This window comes from Alexandromys fortis, unplaced genomic scaffold, assembly GCF_014885135.2.
Source record: "Alexandromys fortis isolate MF-2015 unplaced genomic scaffold, M_Fortis_MF-2015_v1.1 scaffold_44, whole genome shotgun sequence".
NCBI lineage: Eukaryota > Metazoa > Chordata > Mammalia > Rodentia > Cricetidae > Alexandromys > Alexandromys fortis.
This window is the reverse complement of record NW_026067921.1, coordinates 5,957,230-5,980,070: the sequence shown is the minus strand read 5'-3', so window position 1 is coordinate 5,980,070 and position 22,841 is coordinate 5,957,230. Positions and strand designations below refer to the sequence as shown.

The window sequence follows — 22,841 nt, the reverse complement described above, 5'->3', positions numbered from 1 at the left end:
GTAGTACGCCCCGCCCTTCCCGGCCAGAGCGCCGCTCCGCGGTGCCCGCAGATCCTTCAGGTCCCGCTTCCGGTTTCGTCGCCCTGCGCTGGTTCACAGGGTGTGTGCAGCGGCGACACCTTTGTGGGCTGCGGGGCGTTCGTGGCCCCTTCTAGAAACCTCTCGTCAGCCGAGCTGGCGCGCGTGCTGCTGGGTAACGGGCCTGCTCGGGCGGCCCCGGGCCGCTCCTGCTCCGCTCGCCCGTGACCTCCAGGGCCCCCCGACGACAGGCCTGCGGGAGCCGCGGCCGAAGACATGGGACTCCCTCGGTACACCTGCGGCGGCCACCTTGACGAGGGGAGCGGCGGTGTCTTCGAGGAAACCGGAAGCCCGTGGTGACCCCTGGCGACCCGGTTTGTTTTCAGTCGGTTTCCAAACACTGGGGAAGCGAAACCCGGTGGCCTTGGGGGCGGCCCTACGTAGCCAGGGTTCAGGGTGAGTGGATCGCTCGCGCTCGCCGGGAGGGTGCAGACGGCCTGGACCGGCCTGGTGGCTGTGGCCACACACACGTCGTCTTCCGTCCCCGGCGCCCCTCTGCGGTACGGAGTGGCCCAGCGTAGCATCCCCAGCCCCTGTCATCCCCACCGCCCGGCTGCCACAGGCTCTTCCCAAGCCTTCACGGCCGTACTTTGATCGACTGGGAATACTTTCAGTTTTATTTCCTGCACTGTGGTGGCATTTATGTCGGAAAGGGAAAGGGACACGGGTACTGTCAATGGCGTCTGGGCAGTGACCGTCAGTCTTTTTTTGGCTGTATTGCAAGGTAGGCTAGCACTCCAGTCCTCCTCACCGGGAACTCGGTTCTTAGAGGTGAGATAGACTACCCATGGAAGGTACTACAAATCAGAACATAAATTGCTCAGAACAAAATAATACAATAATCAAAAACATTGACCACTGGGGTTGAAATTGGCCTCTGCTCTTTAAATACAGAAGACATCCCCCGTCCCGCCCCCCATTTGAGTTTTTAGTTGGAGTGAACAAAACCTTAAAGCAGTTTCATTTCTTGTTCTCCAAAAATGTCGTGACCCAGTCCGCGTTGCTCACTCCTTCTTCTCAAACTGGGAATAGTTGGGATTATTTGCTGGATCGCTACAAAATACTGATTGCCCTAAGGTTCGTAAATGTTCGTTTTCATGCAAATGTGAGCGTTTAATATCTAAGAGCCAGCATGCTGTCATGGGAAACGGCAGTGGATTAGATCAAAAACCCTGGGATGTAAGCATTGAATTTTCCATCTGTTCACATAACACGAGTTAGAGGTTAAGCCTCTTGCTCCTGCTTGCTTTCCCCTTTTCAGATAGCAGTCTCTAAGAGCTGGACTGGCTCTGCGTTGGCAACCTGTTTGCATGTGTAATTACCTCACCTGTGACTTGAGACGTGCTTACCCATCTCAGTGTTTTTACCTTGATTTAAAGAATTCTTAAGAACTACCTAGTTCATTAAAAGGTGAAGCACACATTGCGTATGGTGGCACGCGCCCTAAATAATCGCAGCACTTGGGAAACAGGCATGCTGATTTCTGAGTTCCAGGCCAGCCCCTTACACAGTGAGACCTCTTTAAAAAAATACGGTGAAGCACAGTGTCTAGTGTAAAACTGCCTAAACCAGAAGTGCTTCGTTCATGTTAGCGCAGGTCGTTGTAGTGCCCACTGAGTGAAGTGATGCAGTAATAATAATAATAATAAAACTTGTGAATGGGACCAGCCTAACTTTAATGGCACTTCCCTGAATTGAAGTTGTCTCATTGTTAGAAAATAGTTATTGACAGTATCTCATGGGGGTGTTGGTTGCATTGAGATGCACTGCAGTAGAGGAGTGAGGGAAGGCCGACAGAGTCGTACTTGAGTCTTGAAAGCCTTAGCCATGGCAGCTGGGCTCTGGACTACTGCAGGCCGTGAGTCAGGATCATCATGAAAATGGAATTGCTCATATTGCATATCTGATAGTGCTTAAGCTTTTGGAGACTTAATGAATTACAGAGCATATGGTTTGAAAGGTGCATCGATGAAGTGCTGGCATCTTTTTAAAAGGGTCCTTGAGAATCCCTTTTAAAGGAACAGAAGCCATTCCTGCCCCTAATTATTTAAAATGAGAGAAGAGTCACTTGTTATTTCCTGGTTCTCCTCCATAAGACAATCTTTTATTGCCCACTGTTTAATTGACCTAGATGAAGTAGGTTCTCAAATATCCTAACTTTTCAGACATAGGAAGCCATTGGAATTTTTTTTTAAAGATTTTATTTATTATGTATACAGTGTTCTGCCTGCACGTACACCTGCAGGCCAGAAGAGGGCACCTGATCTCATAGATGGTTGTGAGCCACCATATAGTTGCTGGGACTTGAACTCAGGACTTCTGGAAGAGCAGTCAGTGCTCTCAACCTCTGAGCCATCTCTCCAGCCCGCCAGTGGAAATTCTAAACAGTATTCAGTTTAGAAAGTAATGCACAGTAGGCCTTAATTCAAACCCCAGCTCCTTCACGTGCCACAGGTGTGATCATAAAGACATTTACTCACCTCTTTAAGTCGATTTCCTTGACTCTGGTGTTGGTAGCTTTTTTCTAGCCAAGTTTAATGTAAATATATCTAACTTATCAGCCAGTTTCTGACACAACTGTGAGTTTCTTTTTATCTGTTCAGGTTGCCATTCTGTATTTGGATTAGGAGGTGGTATTTTAATGATACAATCCAAGCCTGTTATGTATAGCTGTGAAAGTTGAGATCCAGAGAGCTGTAGTGAACTAGTATGTAATCAGGGTGACAGATCATAGACTAGAACTTGAGTTTCTTAACCTTAGGCCATTGTATCATAGAGCTTGTCTGGATTCTTATTGGGAAAAATTACAATCACAACATTCAGTGTGTTTTATGAAGAACCTGTATTTGGTTTGAGCACGAGGTCCAACTCCTACCCCCACCTAACCCTAACCTCAGTGCAGGCGGGTAAGGGCTTCCCAATCCTCCCCAGGCCCAAACCACTCAACCCAACTCCCTCGGTCAGCCCTGCTGCAGGCATGGGCAAATCAGGGCTGCTCTCAGACTTTGTCAGAGAAGCTTCCTTTTGCAGTGGTCATCAGTCACTGGCGAGATGCGTGCTGGGTCAAAGTGATGAGAATTAGAGACTGAATGCCCAGCCCTGCGTGAAACATCTGTATTAATCTCGGCACCAGCGGTGCGGAGATCATCCGGGTAGAGAAGGTGGAAAGCGTGTTAAGAGCGGAAGGAAGGAGAGGAGTGCTGTGACCTGCTACCTGGTAGATGCATTGTCTCATAGCAACTGTTGTCACCTTGCAGGATTTAACATAGAATCCCAGGCTTCTCTATGCTAGAGAGATGCTCCTCCGCTAGACTTCAGCAGCAGTCCAGTGACTGTGTTTGTCTATTCTTGATACTAAGTTGCTAAAGATTATTGGAATGTAAGTATTTTTTTAATTATGGTAAATAAGAATAGGTACAAGCAAGTTTCTTAAAATGTTGCATATTAGCATTAGCTTGATTGTTTAACTTTAGTGCCATTTACTCAGAAGCATCAAACTTGTGGGCTAGCTGGCTGGTTTTGTAGCTACATTATCACAGGGTTCCATACTGTAGCTAGCCCAAGACTGCCTAGGACTCTCTAGCCCAGGCAGCCTTGAACTGGTAGTAGTCGTTCCAGCTCAGCCTTCCAAGTGCTGTGATTACAGATGTGAGCTTCCCTGCTCGTTTTCTAAGGATGTGAGGTTTTCTTTGGGAAAAAAAAGAAGGTTGATTGTGGAGGGGAAAATATTAGTAACTCTGGCTCTAAAACAAGACAGCATCTGCTGAACACTAATCTGACCCACCCTGGCCAATTTCCTCTTCTACAATAAGACTTTCTACCTCTTATTGTAGGGAGCCTTGGGAATTAAAGTGGATGCTTCTGAGCAGCACAGGGCCGAGTAGTTGATTGGTGGTTATATGACTCAGCCTTGTGTTCTGATGTGAAATGCGAGTAAATGGGCTACTTATGAAGTAAAAGATAACTTTTTGGGTCCCAATTTTAGAAATTTAGTTATTAAGATGGGTGTCTTGACTTTGGACCTCTGGGGGGAGTAAGTGGCCCATTGTGGCAGGGCACTGAGAAATAACTCCCATCAAGGTAGGAAAAGAGAGTTAGAGGCCTGGACTAAGGTACAAGATCTCCTTTGAGGACATGCCTCTAATGATCTAAGGATCTTCCCTAATGCCACACTTCTGGAAGGTCCATAACACCATCACTACCACTGTGGGGACCAGACCATAACAGTGGTGAATCTTCTTAACAAGTGTAAGTGTCATGTCTAGGCTATCTTTGAAAACATTTTATAGAATAAGGGCCAAAATTGACAGCCTCTTCATCATAAAGGTAAACCTCACTCACTCTCTGGTCTGTCTCCTACCTTCTGTCACTCCCCTTTCAGCTCCCCTCCTCACTGTCATGTCTTTAAAACTGTGAACCTACTAGAAGTTAGCAGACTGTCAAAAGGTTAAATGTGATTAAATTTAGTCAAAATGCCTCCTTCGCTTATAAGGGGTCAACTAATGTCATTTTGGTACCATCTTTGAAAACCATCCCCCATCCCTCTAGCTCTAGAAGTTTCAGATATATTACTTACCTATACATTATAATCATTTTTCTGTACAAAGCCATTCTGAGTTATGTGGGTTTTATTTTGTATTTCTGCTTAGAAAATGACTAATAGTAAAAATGAATACAGATATTACAATTAAATTATTTGGAGCTTTGTTTAAAACAAGTGTAAAAAGCTCAGGTCTTTAAAAGTATTTCTTGCCTTTGTATCGCAGTTTCTTAGTTTTTGGTTTTAGCTGATTTTAGAAGATACACAAATTCAATAAATTCTATCCAATTAGGGTAGGTTTGATATTTAAGTCAGGTGAATAATGCGGGTACAGTTTTTACCTCCTTTTTTAAAATTAGACTGCATCACAGCATTTATTAGATAGGTAGGTAGATAGATTTGCTATATATAGTTATATATGATATCTATTATAGTATATGTAACTTTATAAAATATTCTTTTAGGTAAAATAGTATTTTACAGTCCTGTTTTATTTAGCTAGGGATCCAACTTAGAACCTGATACATGCTTGGCAAATGTTCTACTGCTGAACCCTAATCCAGTGTAATTTCATACTTTTATAGAACTTAATAGTAATGGATTATAGTACTGGATCTAAGTTCTTTATCTGTAATCATTTTCATCCTTTATATTATAAAAGTGGCTATTAATATTTCCTGAGCCTTAACAGCTTACCCACTAAGTCACCCAGCCCCTTACACTTACACTTGTTAAGTAGATTCACAACTGTTATGGTCTGGTCCCCACAGTGGTAGTGATGGTGTTGTGGACCTTCCAGAAGTGTGGCATTAGGGAAGATCCTTAGATGATTAGAGGCATGTCCTCAAAGGAGATCTTGTACCTTAGTCCAGGCCTCTGCCTCTCTTTTGGGTTAGAGCCTGGGCAGCTTGCTTATAGCAATTACGCTGTGCTCCCTCTGAAAGGATAGCTCTAAGGTTGTCCTCAGTGTTCATGTTGTAAATCTAGCTTGTCTTCCCTGCTTTCTCGCCTCCATAGCTGCCATGGACACACTAGTAGAAGATGACATCTGCATTCTGAATCATGAGAAAGCCCACAGAAGAGAGACGGTGACTCCACTCTCAGGGTATTCAGGAGATGAGTCTGTTGCTTCACATTTTGCTCTTGTCACCGCATATGAAGACATCAAGAAGAGACTTAAAGATTCAGAGAAAGAAAACTCTTTCTTAAAGAAAAGAATAAGGGCTTTGGAAGAAAAGGTCATTTTTTTCTTTTGATTATATTTGACATAAAGAATAATTCCAAATATTTGAAATTTAAAATATTTTCTAATCTGTCTTCCAAGACTAAGTAAGAATTTCTAAATTGTTCACCACTAAACTATGTTGCGTCAGTTGTACCATGTGGTTGCTAATCTCGTAGGACAGGATTTAAAAACTTAAAGATTTTCTGTTCCAGCATTTTCTTTTCCTTGTTTTCATATTGCCTACTGTCATTGCTATGTATTGTTGTCAGTTTTTTTCCGTGTGTGTGTGTGTGTGTGTGTGTTGCACACACATGTGTACCTGCATATATTTGAAGGCCAGAAATACGCTTCAGGTGTTGTTCCTTAGGAGCTGTTCACCTTTGTTGAGACAGGATCTCACACTAGGTCACAGTGGTTACTAATTAGACTAGGCTGCCTGACTAGGGAGCCTCGAAATCTTCCAGTCACTGTCTCCCTTTTACTGGGGTTACAAGTACACACAACACCAGGGTTTTAACCTGAGGATTGATCTCCGGTCTGCACACTTGTGCAACAAGCATTTACCAACTGAACTGTCACCCCGCCCTGGTATATGCCTGTAACAGCATTTCCAAGTCTGTACAGAAGAGTAAGATCCTAGTAAATGACTTTGCTTCGCTGTGGTTGGCAAGCTCTTCAGCGGGACTGGACGGACCCTTAGCTTCTGCATTCTCTTTGCTTTCCTGGGGAAAGTAGGAGTAACCCTTGAAGCTGACAGTGAGGTGTACTTCCCATACTAAGGGTTACATTTTTTAATATTATCTGAGGTAGCCGAAATGCACTCTAAATCATCAGACTTAACTTGATTTTATATGTCAAACTTTTTCTTGGCTGCACATTTATTTATGGCATTTTAAGGTTCTAATTAGTTTATTTCTTCAAATCAGGTTTGTATTATTATCTTACAAAAACAAGAACTTCAAATGGTAAAAGAAATGAGTTTGTTTTCTTTTAAAGATTAATTCATTTATTTAATGTACATTGGGGTTTTGCCTGCATGTGTCTCTGTATGAGGATGTCAGAGTCCCTGGAACTGGAATCATAGCTATGAACTGCCACGTGGGTGGTGGAAGTTGAACCCAGGTCCTTTAGAAGAACAGTCAGTGCTCCCAACTGCCAGGTCATCTCTCCAGTCCAAGAAATGAGTTCTTAAGAAATTTCCCTGTATTTAAAAACTTGAGGGGTGGGTGTTGGTAGAACTTACTCGCTTGGTGGGATGGCAAAGCAAGGAAGTCATTTCTTAGTATTATCATAATTTCTTCTCATTCATTTTAACTTAGTAATTAAGTCTGCTTGTCATATATTAGCATAATAGTTATGCTTTTAAACTTCAATAAAATCATGGAATTTAGTGCATAGTTAACATACAAAATCTGTACTTTGTGACCATCAATCTATTAATTTCAATTGCTGGAATAATGTAAGATTTAATGAAGTGACATGTGTATTCCTTAAGAAGTCAAGTCTGATTTGATACTTTTCTGGTGATAGAAATTAGATACTGTAGATTTGGAAAATACCCGGACACTTCCAAGACTACTGTATTCTAGTGTGATGATTTACGTATATTATAAAGCAGATAGTACAAAGTACAGATTACTGTTGAGCAACAAATATATGTGTTTGGGTTTCTTTTTTGAGTTTTTTTCTATTATATTTGTCTTGTTAGTGAGATTGTGTAGGAGTCAATAGTCACTTAATTATAGGCAAAGGTAGGCTTTATCCTTAGGTTGCCGTGGTTAGAGTAAGATGTAGAGCCCCCACGAGATGGACTTCCATGATTCTGCAGAATACTCACTGAAGGTTTCTTCCCTGATGTCATGCTGTCAGCTTGCCGGAGCTCGAGCAGATGAAGAAACAAGTTCTGTGGGACGAGAACAAGTGAATAAGGCCTATCATGCATATCGAGAGGTTTGCATCGAGAGAGACAGCTTGAAGAACAAATTGGAGAAAATAGTAAGTTGATTTGAAAATACTTTATATTTTAATTATTTTGTCTTGCAAGAAATTTAGAATTAAAGGGTTAAACATTTACATTTATTAATTAAAATAAACATGTTAATGGCATATGGAAAACTATATTTTCCAATAACATACAAAAATAAATGCTTAGTATTTAATGATGTTAAGGACTTAGAGTCTCTTAGCACCACTGACTGACTTTGAAAAAAGTATGATAAGGTCAGATTACTCATTGTGGACGTTTTATTTTGTTTTTGTTTTGTTTTTAATCCAGTGAGCAGTGATGTCCTAAGAAACAAAGATTAGTGAGAATCAGGGTTCATTTTCCCCATCTTGCTTTTAAAAGTAAGAATGAGATTTATTAAATGTTGACCTAAAAAGTAAGATATAAGACAAACCTAGAGATTTTATTGACTGTAATTTGGCATTTTCCCTACTTAACTAGAATAAAGACAACACTGAATCTTTGAAAGTATTGAATGAACAGCTACAGTCTAAAGAAGTAGAGCTTCTGCAGCTAAGAACAGAGGTGGAAACTCAGCAGGGTATGCCACTTACTTATTATGAATATTCTAATAGAATTAATTGATCTTTCCATTTGTGTGTTATATTCATAATCCGTTTCCTATATCTGTATGATAAAGGCTAATTTTTTCTGTTCTTTTTTTCACACAATATCTTACTAACTTTTCTTTATCTGAAAATTGTACTTTCCCTACAGAAGATGTGATGTATTTATTCAAGGGTAGTGTGATGAAGTAGAGGAGCAAAGACAAAACCCCATCCTCTCCAAAACTCTTACCCATTGAGTTCTCCTGACTTGGCCTCCCTACTGAACTTACTGCCCACAATTAAACACGTTGTCATGGAGTGGCCTGATTGTCTCTTAAATCTTTTTCTTCCTGAAAGTTGATGGAATGTATAGATGAGATGCTGAAAAGGAAAGTTTGTCTGGGAAATAGAGATGATAGCCTTGTTCCCATCTACAGTCTCGTGAGATAAGCAAAAGAAACCCCTATTGACAGACCTTTCAGTCAAAAATTCAGTGTGAGATCTTCCCAGGTTGATGGGCGGGACATTTTGGAGATGGAGAAATGAAGGACTAAGTCAGGTACTGTAGGTTCCAGCTGTGTTAAGTTCCATAGTCAGATGTTTAAGAGTGAAGTTGTTTTGACATGCATTCTGTCAGTCAAATTACAAACTTTGATGGAGTTCATGATGCTGACTGAGCCTTAGTATTTATGCTTGTTTTGTGCTGGTTACTTACTGATATTTTACCAGTGTCACCTAGGAACTGTATTTGGCATTAAAAGCAAAAATAACTATTTTGTTGTCTATCCTTTTTCTAGTGATGAGGAATTTAAATCCACCCTCATCTAACTGGGAGGTAGAAAAGTTAAGCTGTGACTTGAAGATCCATGGTTTGGAACAAGAGCTGGAGCTCATGAGGAAGGAATGCAATGATCTCAAAGTAGAGCTGCAGAAAGCCAAACAGACGGTACTTCAGCATTGTTACATTGGGAACTTTGTGCACTTCATGTATCATATATAGGTTATGTAACTAAGTACTAAGTCATAGGTCTATAAGTAATTATAGTCATAGAATGTTCATTGTTGCTACTATTTCATATATCCTATATATTCATTCTCACCTTAGAATATAGTTTTAAGACTTGATTTAAAATGTATATTGAACTATTTCTTAGTTACTTTTCTATTGTTGTGACAGAACGCCATTACCAAGCAATTTATAAGAGAAGCATTTAATTTGGGGGTCAAGGTTCCAGAGGGTTTAACTCCATGATCATCATGTCCGGGAACATAGCAACAGGCACGCAGGGTATTGGAGCAATAGCAAAGAGCTAACATCTGATTCACAGGCGCAAGATAGCGAGAGAGAGCTGTCTGGAATCCCAGGGCTTGTTTTACCTCAGATTCCACCTCCCGCCCCACCCTCCAGTGTCACTCACACCTCCTTCAACAGGGCCGTGCTTCCCAACCCTTCCTAAACAGTTGTGTCAACAGCAGACCAAGCATTAAACATAGCCCAGGAGGACTGTTCTCATTCAAACCACCAATAATTTAATTTTTATTTTAATTTTTCCCCAAACTTTCCTTCCATAGGGTTCCTCTCATTTTGAATGTGTCTGAAAATTTTAAAGAGAACTTAGTTTTAACTTTTTCCATTTTATTTAACCTAACAGTTTGGTTAGTTCAGACAAAAGAGACATCATTATAGAATTCTTGGGGGAAAAAAAAACAAGCTTACCACTAACAAAGGAAGCCTTACATAGCCTGTTTCTTTCAAAAGACTCAAAACATTTGAGAATTCAAGAATTAGGAAAATGAACAAGAAAAACATCTACCAAGCCTGCTGCCATAGCTTGATTAACCTACAGTCACCCGTTCATGCAGACTGCCTCCACCCTAGCATGCTTAGCCTAAAGTCATCCATTCACGCAGATTGCCTCTCAGTTTCTCCCTAGGAGTCTGTTTACCATGATTTACCCAGGGTTCAAAAACAGCTGAGTTTTCAGATGAAGCTGGGGGATATGAAAAAATGGCACCAGAATATTTTTACATTTGTGTATTTTAATCCTCACCTCAACTATTTGCCCACCAAAGCCTTACATACTGCTAAGGACTCCTGTCCACTTTTCCCTGGAGGTCACCATCTAAAAGTGGAGTACTTGCCATTCTCTTGACTCAGCCAGAGTTGTGTACCCACACCCCAAATGTGGCAGATGTGCTCACACTTCTCTCTTGTAGAATGTAGTCTTTATCTGTCAGTGCCCGCTGAGAATGAGCTGCATGTCGGAGCACGGGAGCTTTCTGCTTCCACCTGACTAACTTCATCTGTACTGGACAGTGAGAAGCCATATTGGAAACCCTGGACCTGGCAAAAGAAAGCACCACAAAAATTGATGTCTACTTGGCTTAGAGCCCAAATGGTTTCTGTCTCTGTTACTTGACTGCACTAAACATTACTGCCCTACCTTTAAACTTGTGGCTGGCTAGACATCACCATTTCTCCGGACTTGAGCATTCTGTTCCATAAGTTCAGTGACTGCAGCCACTAATGAGTTCCTTGAAAACAGCTGCTTGCTTGCTTGCCTGCTAGAGAAGACTGGCACTTTGAAACTCGGAATCATTGTCAGTGTGTATTCTCTTTTTGAAAGGAAATAATTTGATAGCTTCTGTAAATAAAGTATGTTTACATTTTATACATAGACTTTTCACTGTAGAATGAGAAACAGTACCATGCGATCATGGAAATTTGGCTCACTGTGTTTTTTATTGAATGTGGAAATTAGGAATGTCATTTACTTTCAAGAAATTTATTTTCTATGGGCATTAAATAACTCTTTTCATAAATGTTAAGTTAGGGATTGTATAAAGAGGTTAGCATAGTACATGGACAGAGTGTATTCAGTACATACATTAAAACAAAAAGAAATTTGTTTAGAGTAATTCAGAAAGACAATGTCTGTGGAAGTGGATTGTGGTTCTTCTTACTTATTTTGTTCCACTAGGTGGTGCTAGGGAATAAATATGCTTTTAGTTTATATCTATCGTATGCTAGCAGTTCGTAGAAACAGGTTATTAGAAGTACAAGAACCTTTTGAAAGTTCCATCCGTTTAAACTGATGATGACATGAATTTTGAGAGGCGAGAAACCTTTAGAGTTTGGTGTGAGGTAGGGAGGAGTGTTGAAAGGGCAAGAGAACCTGAATGCTGTCCTGCTTTCCTAGTCATGCATTCTTGCCAGCAGGGGGTCTCACCGTGGAAAATACCACACCTGATGCTAAGACACAAACTAACAAGAGCCGGCGGCTTTCCCCAAGGTTTCCAAGTTAAAACTATGATGTTTTATGTACTTTTAAATCTGAGTAAAATCCTCTTGGATATAGAAATTTAAGAATGAGCCAAAGAAAGTAGTTTATGTTCACATTCATAACTTGTCTGTGTCTACTCTGCCCATAATTTTAAAATGCTAAGACACCATTTATGTGACACATAGTTTAGGATACCTTCAGGGTGTGTAGCAGCAGCCTTTGTGGTCATACTAGTAGCTCTCTATTGACTATTTGCAAACTTGGCTACTAGTGTTTGCTCTTAGGAAGGTCAGCATTTCAGAGGTGGCTCTGCTGGGCTTTCCCAACACCTTACCCTGGCCATTTACATTCAGAGCAGTTGGTTCTGAGAGTTCAGACTCAGCCACAGTGATATAATACGTTGAGTTAAAGTAAATAAATAGCCAGTGTGGGGCCTAGTGTTGGGCAGTGTAGTGAAGGTCCCAGGAAAGCTATAGTGCATGTGGACATGTGGACCTTGAGGGAATTCCCAAGAGTGCTGTTCAGAGCAGTGCAGCCTACTCACTTCCGTAAGGAGTTTTTGCATGTTAAGGACGATCCTTTTGAGGATTTTAATTTTTGCTGGTCTAGGTTCAACCTTTTCTGCAGTGACAGTAGGTATAAAACTATTTTCTTATCCTAACAATATTTATTTTATATTGTTGGCTTTCAAGAGAAGGTTTCCAGTAAATGTGTATTTTAAATATTCACTAAAGAGCCTATTTTTTTAATTAATGACACAAAAACTGAAGGGGTCTGAGGATCATTTTAATTTCTATTCTATGGAGAGCAGTAAAGAACAACCCAAAGCATGTCTCTGATGCTGGTGGTCAGACCTCCCTGATGCTTTGCTGATTCTGTTTCTCCTTCTCCATAGGCTGTCCACATGTACTTTGTCACTGCAGTAAAGCCAGGGCTCCAAACTATTTGAAATCCTATACTGTAGTACATCAAATGTAGGGTATATGTGAAGTCCTAATAGCTTTCCCTTGTTACACTAAAGCGTAGCATTGAGATGGCACTTTTGAGACAGACCTTTATTCTGTATCCCAAGTTGGCCCAGAACTCACTCTAGCCCAGGCTGTCCCCAGACTTATGGCAGTCCTCCTCATCTCCCAAGTATTAGATTATGGGAGTGAGCCACATGCCTGGTCTATAATTTATGTTATATAAGTATTAAGTAAATTTTTTTCATCCTTACACCAGCAGTTCCTCCTGATAAACAGATTAATACCTGTGAGACTGTTAAAGAGAGAAGATCACGAGCACATTAGATTCTTTAAAAGTATCTTCATAGGTGTGGGGCTTGGGGACTGGTGGTTTCGTTTTGTCGTGTCACACCTACAGTATAAATAAATAAAAGTTTGAAGGATGTGGGGACTTGAAGAAGTTCTTGCCAAGGCCGTACCTGCAAGGGAGTTTGGGAAATGCAGTCTTGAGCTGGCGACACAGTGCCGAACCCCAAATCAAATGCCATTATCAGTAAAGAAGATGAGAACGGGCTGAGGAGACAACTAGAAACCTCGGCCACATTTCCTGAGAATGATTCTAATGTAACACGATGCTTTTAAAACACGACAGTCTCTCCTCTGCCCACGGCAAGAAAAATAAAACCAGTGGGCCCATATGCATTTGATGGAAAATAAGATAAAATTCTGTAGCGTTCCCAGTGAGAACACTGTTCAGGCACAGTTCGTGGGGTTTGTTGGGGTTGCTTTTTCTGAAATTGGAGTCAATTTTTTATGTAGTTTTTGAAAATATTTACACACACAGGAAAGTTCTTATCAGGTCATTCATTTTATGAGGAAATGTGTGTCTTAAAACAGTAACTGGTTAAGAGCAGTGGCTGCTCTTCCAGAGGACCCAGGTTTGATTTCCAGTATCCACATGGTGACTCACTACTGTCTGTAACTCCAGTTCCAGGGGACCCGACACTCACACAGATATACATGCAGGCAACGACACACCAGTGCACATAAAAGTAAATAAATTTGGAGCTAGAGAGATGGCTCGATGGTTAAAACAGTAACTTGTCCATTTTTTGCTTTTTGGGGGGGTACAGAAATAATGCCAAAACCTCCCATTTTCCATAGAATTCATGCAAATATACCTTAAACAGTAATATAATTGGTTACACTTCGCTATGTTCAAACGTATGTTTTATAGGACTCCAAACTCATGCAAACACATTTAAAAGGAAAATGAAAGCATGAACGCTCCAAATAACTGAAAGTGATTTGGACATTTTGGGGATAGGTGGCGGTGTATGATTAAAATTGAGTCTGAAATCTAGTCTTATACTTTATACAATTATAAACGTATTCTGCGGATGTTGAAACATCTGTGATGGTCAAGAACTGAGAAAGCTGAAATAATTCCTTTCTTTTCTTTATTAAACACATGACAGGGTCCATCTCAGGAAGACATTCTGCAGGACAGAGATCGCATCAGAGCAAGCTTGTCGAGGGAGGAGCACACTCCACACCAGGGCCTTCTCCACAGGTCTGTGTGCTTTCCACCTTCATGATGTGCTTGAGCTTTAACCATAGGAGCAGATACTCGGGGTGCCGGCTGTAATCTCTGGTCATCATGTATTTATAAAAATGATTCAACAGTTACTTACCGGTAGGCTTGACCTGACCTGCTATGCCGTACTTACCAAATATACTTGAAAGACTTTTTTTTAGAGAAATTACAATTTTCAAAGTATCCATCTTTTAATTCTATAACAAATACCATTTTAGTTCTTTAAGGCAGTGGTTCTCAACCTTCCTCATGCTGCTCATGCTGTGGTGACCCCAACCATGATATTATTTTGTTACTACTTCATAACTGTAATTTTGCTACTGTAATGAATCATAATGTAAATATCTGGTGCCTGGTCAGGACTCCCAGGTTGAAAACCGCTTCTTTAAGGTAATGGAGTGAATTTTCAAATGCTAAAGAAAACTGTATGTCTGAAAGTGGAATCATAGATGAGGAGTTTTCTCCTTTTTTGTCATAAACAGTGTTCATTTACAAAAAGGTTGTTAAATAGTGTTGGTTAACAGATCAGGACTTTACAGTATTCTCTCAACAGGACATAGAATGCTCTCCTAAGATGCAGACAGATAGAGGGGTGAAAATTTGTACTTAGAATAAGCCTATTTGTGTGGGCCATCAACCCCTTTACAGGTACATGGTGTAAATATAATAACAATGCCTAAGAAAATATTGTCCCCTAAAAGGGCAGTGTGATCAGTACTTAGAGTGGCTAAGTAAGAGAGTTTTGAAAAGGCAATCTTGTGGAGTTGACTTCTGAACCTGCCTGCTCATGGGCAAAATGAGATTTCCCTGCCCTAGTCAGGGTGACCGTGGCTGTGATGAAACACCATGGCCTACACTTGCACATCACTGCTCATCATCAGGGAAGTCAGGACAGAAACTCAAACAGGGCAGGATCCTGGAGACAGGAGCTGATGCAGAGGCTGTGAAGGGGTGCTGCTTACTGGTTTGCCCCATGGCTTGCCTAGCCTGCTTTCTTATAGAATCCAGGACTGTCTGCCCAAGGGTGCCCCCCCTCCCCCCCCCCCCCCACACACACACACAATGGACTGGACCGTCTCATGCCAATCACTAATTAAGAAAATGACCTACAGGCTTGCCTTCATCCTAACCCTATGGAGGCATTTTTTTCAGTTGAGGCTCACTCCTCTCCAATGACTCTAGCCTGTGTCAAGGTGACAGAACACTAGCTCACACAGCCATTTTGCCAAGATGGTATGAGACTGTGGTCAAGTGTCTAGCACATAATGAATACTTAGCCATCATTATTCCTATGTGTTATTTTTCAGGGCTCTCAAGTACAGTGACTACCATTTTAGCACTCAAGAAACTGCAATACAAGTTCTTTAGAAGCAACTATATACACAAAATGTATTTTCCTTATGTCATTTAAAGCAAGTTAGGATTGCACACCCATTAAAGAAAGTAGGGCAAAGTGGTATTGGTATGCAGTCCATCATAGGCTCAAAAACACTTGGAACCCTGCTGAGAAGTTGAGAGATAACTTGCCTTTTCATTTCTTGTATAATGGCTTCAGCATTTGTTCACACACATAGAATTAACAATCATTTTCACACACTTTAAAGATAATGCTTTGATGTCGTTATCCACAAGAGGAGGAGTTGTAAATAGTAACAATCTTAGATATCGGGGGGCAGTGTGGACATGTGCCACAGAGCCTGTGTGTGAACAGTAACAATCTTAGATATCGGGGGCAGTGTGGACATGTGCCTCAGAGCCTGCGTGGGGGTCGGAGAGAACAGTGCAGTTGATCTCAGCTTCACTCTTTCCTTGCTTCCAGGAATTTAACTCAGGTCACTTGCCAACCCATCTTAGGGTTTTAAAATGTATCTTTTTATGTACATGTGTTTTGTAAACCTGCATGTTTATGGGGGCAATAGGTGTGCAGGAGCCTGTAGAAGCCAGAGGAGGCATTGGGTCCCTGGAACTAGAGTTAAAGGCAGTTGGATGCAAGGAACTGAATTCTGGTCCTCTGCAAGAGCAGTAAGCACTCTTGTGATGCGGAAGTCCCCTGTGTGCTGTGACTACCATTAATAAATAAAGAAACTGATTTGGACCTATAGCAAGGCAGAATTTAGGTACTGAATGCTGGGAGTGTCAGAGAGATGCCATGGCCTCCAGAGATAGACATGCTGAAACTTTGCTGGTAGGCCACGACCTCGTCGTGATATACATATTAATAGAAATGAGCTAAATTAAGATGTAAGAGTTAGCCAATAAGAAGCTAGAGCTAATGGGCCAAGCAGTGATTTAACTAGTCCAGTTTCTGTGTGATTATTTTCGGGTCTAAGCTAGCCAGGCGGCCAGGAACCACAAGCAGCCTCCATCCAACACTCTTGAACTTCTGAGCCGTTTCTTAGGTATTTCTCCCACAGTCCACGTATCTTTTTAATCTGTAGTTTTAGTGTAGGTGATAATAAGAGCAAAGGACAAATTTTGGTGATGTAGTTTCATCTTACCCTCATTTTTAAGCAATCATCATTAAATTGAATTTTTAACATGTACTTTAGGTATTGATACTAACACCTTTGTAATCATCTTTTACTTGACGTGTACTTGGTGTTTGAGTACCCAAGTATCATGAATATTTTTAAAGTTAGGTTCAAATTCACCATTTTATAACAATAAACTAATTTCAAACTATATTATTCATGCCTGTGTGCCTGAGTTTCAGTAGAGGACCCAACTTTGAAATGACCCTTTGAAACTATCCACTGCCCAGAATCTTACATGGAATCAGCAATCTTCACACTGAAGACAGACTTCTTTATACAACAGCAGTTGTAAAAAGCATCTCCATTGTTTACTGGTTCTGATGTAGAGCTGGTTAAATACACCAGAGGATAAACAATGATATTTAAAATGCGAGATTTTTTTTCAAAGCAGTATAGTTCATAATACAAAAGCTGCAGTCCAAGTAGGGTAGAAATACAATGTTAAAAGAGGTAAAATTTTACCTCACACAATTTAACTTGTTTTAAAATACCTATTGCTTCTTGAATTAGATACTAGATTCAGATTTCAGGGTTATCCCTTTTAAGTTCTATTTATTAGATAGAAAAAAATTGAAGCATGAGGTAGCGTGTTTGCTTTGTTTTCTTCCCATACTACTTACACTCTCGAACCTGTAATAGTGGTTGTTCTAATATTATGGAGTCAGTTCTTACATTGACTAATTCAGGTATGACTGTGCAGTAAAAAAAGAATATGTGCTGAAGATTTCAGTCACTTAGTTGGCAATTACGAACCTAAAATCATGAGCCTAAGAGAATTTAATGGACAATAAAAGCTTTTAAAATTAGATATAAAATAATTTCAGATTCTGAGATAAAATCCTTTTCATTATAAAACTATGGAAGGGCATTTTGAAGTTCTGTTTCCTATAATCTGCTTCTCTAGCTGCTGCTTAGTTATGGGGAAAGTCATGTGACTCCTAATGTCTTGTGCTGTCATGTCACATTGGTTTAGAAGCAACAGTATGAGACAGCCCAGTCAGACATAAAGAATGTAATGCATGAAGCCTCAATTTTGCCGTAATGTGGTCTCGGGTATCTCCTCATTACTTCATTTCACAGTGTCAAAACAATCCAAAGATAAAGATGGACTCAGAGACCAGACATGAATAAATGCAATTTTATTCTTGATCAGATTGACAAAGGAGGAACATATTTCTTACTAGTTACTAATTTTACTAACAGCACTGTGCAGTTTTGGCTAAACTAAACCCTTGGTTTTAAGAGCCAGTAAGAAACTCACTGGTTAGGATGTTTATCATAATGTGCTTGTTACAGTGGCTACTGCTTGAGATTGGGGCAATGTTATCCCTAGGCGTTTTTCACTTAAAACATTCCAATTAAATATATTTAGTTTCATTTATATTGTCAGAAAACAATATAAAAATAAACCTGCTTGCTTGTAAAGTTATTCCCCTTTACACATAGGAAGGACTAGTATAACTTGTTTTTAAAATTCCATTTTAGTGATAACATGCAGCACGCATACTGGGAGCTGAAGAGGGAGATGTCTAACCTACACCTGGTGACGCAGGTGCAAGCAGAACTACTCAGGAAACTGAAGACCTCAGCTGCAGTCAAGAAAGGCAAGTCCCTGCTGGCTGGAGATGCCGACTCCAGCCACACTGTCTGAGGATCAGCTATCTACTTTATCTTAGCAAAATCTCATCCGATGACTGTGATACACAGGCTGTGTGCAGTGTGTCCACTCCACCCATTCCCTGCTGCGGCTTCAGTCTCTAGCTGGTCAGCTTCACACATAAAGGTGTTGCTGGTGTTTTTTCTTCAGTACTATATTCTTTCCCCTTGTGGCTTTTCTCAGCCAAGTGTTGCTCATGTGTAAGGCTGAGGTGTTAGGTTTGCTCTAGTTGGCCCTTCACCACAACTATATATTTAAAAAGAACTCCAAACCAAAGTTTCATTTCAGTACTGTGAAGTATACCAAAGACCTAGCTCTTCATTTTCAAAACAACTCTGATTCATTTAGTTCCTAACATCTTCTTAGAGACTTTCTTTTCCATACAGGATGTCTGATTGAAGGCAGACTCAACAAAAACTTTGCATTGCTTTCTTTTTACATGCAATGTTTGACTAAAGCTTTTGAGCTTTTGTTAACTTAGTAGTGGGCACTTTTGCCAGCGCTGTTTTTGTGAGTGTTTGCATCTCCCACTGCAAGAAAGGTTTATGTCTGACGCATACAGTATACATCCAATGCCTTAAGTTTACTTCTCAAAGGAATGTGATGACTTTGAAAGGTGATCAGCATCTAATTTAAAATTGTTATTTGCACCTCTGATTGTCCTAAAGGAGAACAAGAAAATTCTTTCAAAAATATTCTCAGGAGTGTTTGTAAGGGAAATGTTTCACATTGGGGGGAAGGGGCGGAATTCAAAGTTTCTTTGGATTTCTGCAGTGTTGGGTACTTAAGAATCAGGCAAATTAATGTGGTGTTAGGCAAGCATAACCTAATTTATGGTTCACCTTCCCTCGTTGTCCAGTAGTTCAGCTTACTTATGAAGACACCATAGGTGGAGAGCAGAAGTCAGACTGCCCTTAGAGGGCATCAGCTGTCAGTACAGCTACTTACAGCAGAAGTGTGTTCCAAAGCAGCAGAAAACAGAACTCTTTCCATTTTGTCTTCCTTCTTAATTGGCTGAGAACACAGGCTTTTAATGCCTTTGCACTGTCAGTTTCTAGAACATTTCCTTCGACAGTGTTAAGTCCAGGTGACCAGGGGTCACAAGTCCCTAAAGTCATGGTTTTAAGTAGAAGGGACTCCTGACCTGCCCATCACTACTGCCCAGAAGAATTAATTACTTTGTTTTTTCTCCCTGTTCACCCGTCCTACTCCCCCACCTAAATGTTTCAGTTTGTTTCTTCTAAAATTACATGAGTTGACCCAGCAAGATGGCTCTGCATCTGTAAGGGCTCACCTACAAGTCTGAGGAAAGAACAAGTGGAAGCAAAGAACCAACTCCGGAAAGTTGTCCTCTGACCTTCATGTTCATGTGTGTGTACCTGCATTCTTATGCGCGCGTGCGCGCACACACACACACATAAATAATTAGGTTGCATGCAGCCACGCCTTCAGTCCACTTGGTCAGCCTTAAGTTGAGAAAACATGTAGCTTCCAGCTGTAGCAGACTGAATGAGAAGTAGAAGATGCTGTGGTGTGCCTGCACTGGCTATGGCGAACTACTACTCACAGCGGCCTTTCCTGAGCCGTTGTATGCATGAAAGACCTATTTCCTTTTATGTTGACTAAAGCAGAATTATATTAATCATTGTATTTATTCTAAGAAATTGAACTTAAAGCTTTATCCATAGAAACCATTGAATATATGTTAAAATTTCATTTGATTCTTAAGAATTCAAAGTATATTTATAAAAATAAGTTACTTTTGGCCCCTCTCCCACAGAGAAGTTTGAATAAGCAAAGGAATATATTTCTCAGTCCCCACTGGCACCAATATGCTCTAAAACTCGCCACATTGAAGGCCAAGAGCTTTACTGGTCTTTGCCTTGTAAAGAGATGACACTTTCTATGTCATGGAGACTCTCCATCAGCAGGACACGGCAGGAAGGGACTCCTACATCCACTTGCAGCTGAGTGAATGACCTTAAGTCAGTGGCAGTAAGTATGTGGTCTGTCAGAATCTCCAAACCAGTTTCCTGATGAACATACTGAACTGGCAGTGTTCATGTTAGTGTCAGCTACAGAGTTAGTATATGACATGTTTACAGCCACAACTGCTAGGAAACTGACACTTAGCCTGTGCTTCCTTTGTAGCCTGCACCCCAGCAGGATGTGTTGAAGACCTTGGGAGAGACAGCACGAAATTGCACTTGACAAATTTTACTGCAACATACAAAAGACATCCCCCTTTGTCACCAAATGGCAAAGCTGCTTGTTATGCTCCATGTCCTTTACCAGGAGATATAAAGGTTTTATCAGAGAAAGCAGTTCTTCAGTCGTGGACAGATAATGAGAGACTGATTCCTAATGATGGTACAGACTTTCAGGAGCACAGCTCCTATGGCAGAAATTCTCTGGAAGATAATTCTTGGGTATTCCCAAGCCCTCCTAAATCAAGTGAGACAGCATTTGGCGAAAATAAAAACAAAACCTTACCTTTACCCAACTTGCCACCACTGCATTACTTGGATCAACATAATCAGAACTGTCTTTACAAAAGTTAATTTGATGGGACTCTTGATTTGAACAGGAGGACGCCAACTCCCACTGGTTTACCAAGAGGTTATTTAGACTGGAAGTGGACTTTGATTAAAACCTTGCAGTTCTCCAATATGTACATTTGTACATTCTGTACAACATTATATATAGTGGATTTCCAGTATGAAAACTTCCAGTTGTACCTTCAATAACACTTAAAAGGTTTTGCTTCTTGGATTAAGAATGGAAATGGAAATTCTAGACATGGTTTCATAAAGTATGTGACCTGCCTAAATACCTACTCATTAAATAAAAAGCAGCCTTTAATATAAAAAAAAAAAAAAAACATGTCTTCTGGTTCAGATTGTATCGAGAAGCAAATGGCAGTGTGAATAGGTTATGTTCCTTTGACTTCCTGATGCATAAGAATTTGAAATATAATGGAATAAAAGTAGGTTAAACCTATGCTATTGTGTTTCAAGTTTTAAGATTTAGAATCATTTTTAAGTAAAATGTGTATACAATTTTAAAATGCAATTTGAATTCTAAGACTTGAACGAATGACCATTGAGGCCAACTTTTCCCCACTATATTCAAATCCTAAGTAGTTAAAAATGATATGGTGTGTGAGTAAACTATATCAACCTACACAACATGCAGTCAGAAGTGGAAAGAGCAGCATCTTTGGTGACCTCTTGTGTGTCAGTGTGGTCATTTTCGGCAGGACAGCTGTTTGTCTTATACAGAGCAGCTTTGATACTGTGGTATGATATCTGAGAAAGTGATTTTTATTTAACTGCATCTAGAACTAAATTTTGTGCTGTCTAATTACGAAATGTATCCAAATTCACTCTAATTGGCAAGTCACCTGTGAGTAACTAAGGAAATAACAAAGATGGTTTCATGTGGAAATTCATCTAAATTCCTTCAGGGTTGAAGCATTAAGAGTATTCGTAATCATGTATTACCTGTTTGACATAAGACTTCCTAAATGGCATTTCATATATCCTGAATTTAAAGGATTTCAGATCTCGTATTACTGAGTATCATACACAGCCCAACAGTGTTCATTATTCACCAGTTATTTTTTTATTGGTTTATCTCACTCACTTATTCATGCCTGCCCATGATTAATGGAATTGATGTCGATGCTGGAATGTGTTCTGACCAATGAACCCAGCTCACTCAAGGGAGTACAGGTTCCTGCCAAGTAACACAACAAGACCCAATATGCATAAAGCAAATACAAGACTCCAGGCTTTCACTGAAGGAACTACCTACCTGTGTAATAAAGCAGAGACATTGCTCATGTTGCTGTGGAGCTGTCCATCATCTGTCTTGTGTCTAATGTAGCATACTGGTTTGCCTTTTTTTAAAACAAGATTAGAAGTTTTCCTTTGTAAACAGAGTCTTATAATGTTTTGAACAATGCCAAGAAATTGTTTTAATTAAAATTATTTTTGTTTTTAAAATGGAGTTGGATGTGAAATAATGTCCTTGCCTATGTATATTTCCAAAGTCTGGTATTAATTTTATTTCTCAAACATTCCCTCTACCTAGTAGTTACAAGTTATCAAAAAGGAATGCTAGAACAGCTGGATTCATGTTCTTAACAGTTTAAGCGTTAATGACCTGTGTAAGAGTCCTTAGCTAGAAAAGATGAACCCCAAAATATTTTTACCTAGCCAGAAATGCTTAAGTATACACTTAGGCAACCCTGTGGTTGAAGAGGTGGCATGGTACTATCTGTATTTTGTGATTCATTATAATTGGCATTTTTATTAGTCCTTTTCATATTAGCCTAACACTCCAAAGTGTTTCCCTTGAAATTTTCTGGAATAGCTGGATTTCTTTTGGTAAGGAAATCCAGTTAAGCACACCTGTAACTCAA

The 22,841-nt window shown here is 40.3% G+C and overlaps 1 protein-coding gene across 4 annotated transcripts; it reads left to right on the top strand.

Annotated features, from left to right (window-relative positions):
• The first annotated feature begins 50 nt into the window (after positions 1–50).
• On the top strand, positions 51–21,312 carry Azi2 (5-azacytidine induced 2). Of its 4 annotated transcripts, XM_050141480.1 has the most exons (9): positions 51–474; positions 3,336–3,457; positions 5,636–5,856; positions 7,713–7,838; positions 8,290–8,389; positions 9,194–9,342; positions 14,106–14,200; positions 18,244–18,362; positions 20,567–21,312. In XM_050141480.1, exons 3-9 carry the CDS (start codon positions 5,641–5,643, stop codon positions 20,974–20,976), a joined length of 1,215 nt encoding a protein of 404 aa, XP_049997437.1. In that variant the 5' UTR covers positions 51–474; positions 3,336–3,457; positions 5,636–5,640; the 3' UTR covers positions 20,977–21,312. The 4 variants fall into 4 exon arrangements, with proteins under 4 accessions (XP_049997437.1, XP_049997438.1, XP_049997436.1 ...); XM_050141481.1 differs by lacking the exon at positions 3,336–3,457 and having other exon boundaries at positions 51–392; XM_050141479.1 differs by lacking the exon at positions 3,336–3,457 and having other exon boundaries at positions 52–474.
• The last annotated feature ends 1,529 nt before the right edge of the window (positions 21,313–22,841 follow it).

What these genes read in the sequence shown, in the direction of transcription:
- Azi2 (XM_050141481.1), top strand. Translation starts at nt 5,641, where the DNA reads ATGGACACACTAGTAGAAGATGACATCTGCATTCTGAATCATGAGAAA. An exon ending in CACCAGGGCCTTCTCCACAG is followed by an intron (nt 14,201 to 18,243) that starts GTCTGTGTGCTT and finishes ATTCCATTTTAG; the next exon opens with TGATAACATGCAGCACGCAT. An exon ending in CTCAGCTGCAGTCAAGAAAG is followed by an intron (nt 18,363 to 20,566) that starts GCAAGTCCCTGC and finishes CTTCCTTTGTAG; the next exon opens with CCTGCACCCCAGCAGGATGT.